The sequence below is a fragment of the Lampetra planeri genome, chromosome 5, assembly GCF_965212315.1.
Source record: "Lampetra planeri chromosome 5, kcLamPlan1.2.h2, whole genome shotgun sequence".
Taxonomy (NCBI): Eukaryota; Metazoa; Chordata; class Hyperoartia; order Petromyzontiformes; family Petromyzontidae; genus Lampetra; species Lampetra planeri.
Genome location: NC_136111.1, coordinates 7457847 through 7463846, shown reverse-complemented (window position 1 = coordinate 7463846; position 6000 = coordinate 7457847). Strand labels below are relative to the sequence as shown.

At 52.6% G+C, this 6000-nt stretch overlaps 1 protein-coding gene across 2 annotated transcripts in view; it reads right to left on the bottom strand.

Annotated features, from left to right (window-relative positions):
- Positions 1-659: 659 nt before the first annotated feature.
- TTC39C (tetratricopeptide repeat domain 39C) overlaps positions 660-6000 on the bottom strand; it is a 44075-nt gene continuing 38734 nt past the window's right edge. For both annotated transcript variants that reach the window (XM_078594282.1, XM_078594281.1), the window contains 3 exons: positions 5288-5392; positions 3970-4008; positions 660-3337 (listed from right to left, as the gene is read on the bottom strand). In XM_078594282.1, coding sequence (XP_078450408.1) covers positions 3248-3337; positions 3970-4008; positions 5288-5392 — 234 coding nt within the window. In that variant the 3' untranslated portion in view covers positions 660-3247. The remainder of the gene's footprint in view (positions 3338-3969; positions 4009-5287; positions 5393-6000) is intronic.

Genomic DNA, 6000 nt, shown 5'->3' with positions numbered 1-6000 from the left:
ATATCATTCATAAGGCTTTTTTGTTAGGCCAAGTAAATATAAACGTGTCGTTACACCCGGCACCACCCGACACAGCTTACTAAGTAAGGTTTGTCACGGAAGTAGATTAACTCTCCAACAAACCGGCGTGCTGGACGAGTAGCTAACTGCCATGTTGTGTTTACCTGACTAAACCTTACTCATTAGCCGTGTCGGGTGGTGGCGGGTTTAACGACGCATCTATATATACGCGATCTCACCCCCACCCCCCAATAAAAACCTCATTGATAATGACATCCGTAGGGTAGGGGCGGAGTCCCAGGCTGGTGGGCGGAGTCCCAGGCTGGTGGGCGGGGCACCAAGCGGACCAATGGGAGAGCTTCCCCCCCACCTCGTGAAGTCTGACCAATGGCGTGAGAGCCACGTGGACCGTTCAATTTGCGGTCAATTCTTGGTTATCGATAAAACAACACAACAGGGTTAAGAACACAATAGAATCGCTTTCACGACGCATAAATAACTTAATGACGGGGTGTGCAAGCAGCAGCAAGCAGCATGTGAATGATGATAATGTCGAGGGTCAAACCTGGGACGATTCATGGAATCTACACAAAACCGAACAGCATCGTTCAATCGACCCCTTTTTAGAATTCAGTAAAACTTATCGGGGGGGGGGGGGGGGCTCGGCCCATTCACAAGCGCACTCGACGGGGAAGGGGGGGGGGGGTAGTGGAGTTGGGGGAGAGAAACGACTCCAGGAATCGATGACGGCGGCGGCATCCGAACACACACTCAGCCGCACAGACACACTCAGACACACACACACTCAGACACGCACACACACAGACACACAGACACACTTAGACACACAGACTCAGACACACAGACACACTCAGACACACAGTCACACACACTCAAGACACACAGACACACACAGACACACTCAGACACACAGACACACTCAGACACACACACACTCAGACACAGTGGCGTAGCTAGGATATTTTGCGCCCGGGGACGAACTATAAAATTGGCGCCCCCCCCCCACCCCCCGTTTAATCACATACCAAAATGTAATTACATGACATGTAGGCTGTGTGTGGCGGGATATATAAACTTGTAGGTTGAGGTGTAGACTTGTGCGCTAGTTTCAGGCTGCCGCGCCCGCCGCAATAAGTTATAATGTAACGTTGTAAGCCTCATTTTGACGCCCCTTTACCTTGGCGCCCGGGGACATATGTACCCCCCTGCCCCCCCCTAGCTATGCCTCTGCTCAGACACACACAGACACACACACACAGACACAACAACAACCGCCATTCGCCACTAAGTGGCGGTGACGTCACCACGACGCTTGTGCCAGACTATGTGCACGTTGAGGCCACGTGAAGTGTCGAACGCCCGCTGGCAGGAGGTCTCCTCGTGGTGCCTGGACGGTAACGCTGTAGTGGGCAGTGCCATGGGGGGAGGGCCAATTCCGATTGGCCTTTCCCTTCAAGGCGTTTGTAGCCACCACAGCGGCCAAATGGGGGCTCTGGATGGGTGCGAGGGGGCTGGTAACCCCTCCACCTTCAATGAACAACCACTAAACTACGATGTAAAAAACATAGACACACACACAGACAACGACACACGCATAGACATCGGCACCCCCACCCCCCGCCAAACTGTCGCGTCGTCGGTCACGTGATTTTTTTCCAAGCTCCAATCCGCACGCGCGTGCCGGGCCCCCGTACCCCTTTTGCGTTTAAAACACAAATTTAAAAGGTGGAACTTAACGCTGCACGCACCCGATGATGGGTAAACCGGGGTTGACCCAGTGCCGGATTAAGCTAGTGCGGGGCCTGTAGCATATGTTATAAAGGGGCCCTGAATAAATTAAAACCATAATATTAAAACACATAAATATTTATCGTGCATAGTAAAGTAATTGTATTTTTTTCATTTACTATACAGCCAGATAATACGACAAATCGCTAACCTTAAACACCCAGTCGTTCATAAAAGTTGAAGGCGGCATAGTACTATAGTAATAGAGCAAGTGCAGATTCGCTGAACCGGAATTGATAGCTTGAAAGCATTTAGCGCAGGGCCTTTGAAAGTGCGGGGCCCGTAGCATTTGTAGCTACTTGTGCTACTGGGATAATCCGGCACTGGGTTGACGTAAGTTAAGCATGTGACGTATGATCGGGGGGGGGGGGGCGGGGGGGTACGATTTAGCACGCGGCAATGTGCGATGTGGGGCCCTGCGTTGCACGACGACTGTACAACAGGAAATTGGTCTCTTCATTTGCTGATGAACACGGCCAAAGTGTTCTTTTAGAAAGCTCTGCAACGTTCACTGGGATGAACATTATTGGTCATTGCAAGCAATACGCGCACACACGCACACACACACCGCTATCTCAACGCAAATTCGCGCTCTCTACGTGGAGAAAAAAAAAACGAAGATCACCCGTATAGCCTTAACAGACTGTTGGGCCAAGTGCTGTTAGCAAGCACACGAAGGAGAGAGTGGCCAACACCACGCCCGACCGCTTGTCTCCCGAAGTGGTCGATGTTTACACTCCGCAGGAGGTACTCATTTGAGTTCCTGCTCCGGAGTGTAAAGGCCCAGAACCGATTCAGATAGTCGTCACTGGTGTGTTGGCCGTGAGCGGATATCGAACTCAGGTCGTCGGGTCCGTAGGGCAGCACGCTGATCGTTGCACACGTAGACACACACACAAACGCTCCGTCTCAATACGAATCCCACAGCTCTCTACGACACGTGCGACGCGTGTAGCAATCATCGGGCTCGTGCAGCGTGTCAACTACTTCATTCGCATTCGAACGAAGAAGGCGGGCAAAGCGTGGAAAGGCAGCGCCACGATGTGCGACTCCAATTTGGGAAAGCCCGGTCTTCTTCGTCCTTCACAGTCCGCCATCAGAACTCTCGACCCTGTTCCACCTTGCCCTCCCATCCGTCGCTCCGTGGGGGGGGGGGGCAGGAGGGAGGAAGTGCAAAGCCGCTTCGTCGCTTCGGGGTGGGCGCTGGTGGTGGGCGCAGCTGTCGGTGGGAGGCGGAGGAGGATTTGGGACGAATGGCGTCCCATCCGCTCTGGGGTTCGCTTGGGGAGGTGTGGGCGTCTCGCGACCCCGGTGAAGACCAGAATAGGTCAGGAGATCAGAGGTTGGGGGCCACGGTGGGGGGGTGGGTGGAGGAGGGCGGCGGCAGTCGGCGGAGCGGTGTAAAAGGGGCGTCACGTGGGAAGGTGGGGGGCGGTCGCTATTGGGGGCTGACGTCCTTGAGCGGAGCGAGAGCAGCGTGGATTCGCACCTGCAGGCGGTTCTCAAAGTCGTACTCCGTGAAGCCGTCCTGCATGGGAGCGGAGGAGACAGCGGGTGGGAGATACACGGCGAGGGAAATGTAACGTGGTTGCACAGAGATACACGGCGGGGGAGGTGGAGCGATGATGGTCACGGTTGGGCGTTGATAATTAATTGGGCGATGATAATCACAATTGGACGATGATGATATGTGTATGTATGTTGAACTTCTTTCATACCGTACGTAGCCAACTGTGCTGATCGGAGGTGCGGGGGAAGGACAACAAACTAAACACAAAAAGCAGTTCTAAAGAAATGAGTTCTCAATCTAGATTTAAAAGTGCATAGCTCCAGTGGCTTTCTAATATTGGTAGGAAGAGCGTTCCAGACGGCCGCAGAAGTGAATCTCAAAGTGCGTGATTCAGTGACCATGTTTTCTTCGATGGTTAGCCAAAAGCCGCTGCAAGGATGATTAACGACTGAACCATGATGAGAATATCGATTGGACAGTCATCATAACAATGAATGGACAATGATGACGGAACAACAATAATCACGAAAATATTTATCGGATGATGACGATGGTGTTGACGAGGACTGACGATAATAATTGTACGACAATGGTGACAGTGACACTGATGGAGGCTGCTGCCGCTAGCCCAAAGCAGGTGGTGCACAGACCTTGGCTTGAAGGAGCAATGCCTTGCCTCTCCCCGTGGTCTAAAACGAGAGGAGAGAGGGAGAGGGTGCGGGAGTTACAACACAAATCGCATTCTAATGGCCGCCAGATAAAACTGTCGCCCACGCGCAGGACACGGCCTCGATCATCGTGTGCGGATCGTAACGCTTTTTCTTTTTTTTTTACACAAAGGCTTTCACACAATTGGATGATGCAATTTGAAATTCATTTATCCGTATAAAATCAACGGTTCCTGTCCTGCGGCCCACGCAAGGCCATGCGGAATCGGTCCGTGGAACTGCTGCAGATGCTAAGATTCTATTCACTAAACACCAGACGTTTTACCACCAATTACACAACTCCCCCCCCCCCCCCCCCTTTTCCTGATGACGACCGCTTGTGTTGCGATCGAAACGTCGTGGTTTTTTATTTTAATTTTTTATGTTTATTAAAATTTTATTTTTATTACTGAAAGAACCAAGAATAAGTCTACATTATAGACTGCCAGTACGCTCACTCTGGTTAAGAACCATTGCTACAGTCTACATTATAGACTGTCAGTACACTCACTCCGATTAAGAACCAGGCTACAGTTTTAATTAATGTTTTTATTAATTATTATTATTAGAAATTTTATTTCTTCACTTTTTTGTATTATTTTTCTATCTACGTGACTTTACCGAATGAACCAGAGAACATGCACAACTATATTGTGCGCCAGGTCATGATGCGCCAGGTGATGTCACGATGTGCCTGGTGACGTCATGATGCGAGTGGTGATGTCAGTGAGCACCTATTAAGGGGAAGGTGGGACCAGAGCCACGCACACACGCACACCCAGCCACCAGTGGTGGGTTTCATTCTTGACAGAATCTACACACATAGCCTGGGCCGTGTTGTCCGAGGTGCTCAACACATGCGTGAAACCACGCACACGTGAAGAGAAACTAAAGCGACGGTGAGGAGTGCTTCAGAGATGTCACGCGTCGGGGTTGGTGAGCGGTGGTGGCGAGGAGGGAGAGTGTCTGGTGAGCGGTGGGGAGGAGTTGGTGAGTGGTGGTGAAGAGGGAGAGTGGTGGAGAGGAGAGGAGTTGGTGAGTCGTGGTGAAGAGGGAGAGTGGTGGGGAGGAGAGGAGTTGGTGAGTCATGGTGCGGAGGGAGGAGAGCGGCTAGCCCAGCGACATTAACAGTAACCACGTGCCGTAGTTGGCAAAGAGGACACGTGCGGCTGGATTTGGGGCTGTGGGTTGGAATAGGCTGCTCCGATTGGGCTGGAGCACCGTGTGTGTGTGGGGGCGGGGGGGTTGGTCCGGGCCTCACCTCGGGCACCTCGATGAGCAGGCAGCCCAGCTCGTAGCAGGCGAACGGCTGCACGTAGGCGTTGTGCTGGCGGCTCGAACCGTCTAGGAACGCCTGCTTGAAGAGCTGCATGGGCGGCGGCGGTACGGGGCACAGGGGGCGGTGATGTCAGTGGAGGCGGTGTCAGTGGAGGCGGTGTTAGTGGAGGCGGTGATGTTAGTGGAGGCGGTGATGTTAGTGGAGGCGGTGGTGAAGGCGGTGGTGATGGAGACAGTGGTGATAAACGTGGCGTTGATGATGGTAGTGATGATCGTGGTGGTGATTATGATGGCAATGGTGGTGGTGGTGATGGAGGTGGTGGTGGGGTTGGTGATGGTAGTGATGATCGTGGTGTTGGTGATTATGATGATGATGGCAGTGGTTGTGGTGGTGGTGGTGATGGAGGTGGTGGTGAAGGCGGTGGCGGTGGTGGTGGTGATGGATGAGGTGGTGATGTTGGTGATGTATAGTGATAATCGTGGTGTTGGTGATGGTGATTATGATGATGGCAGTGGTTGTGGTGGTGGTGATGGAGGTGGTGGTGAAGGCGGTGGTGGTGGTGATGATGATGATGGAGGTGGTGTTGGTGTTGGTGATGGTAGTGATGATCGTGGGCCTGGTGGTGGCAGTCGGGCCGAGGCAACGAAGGAGATAAATGAGGCAGTGATCGCAATGGCAGCGTAGCCAGCGTGCTC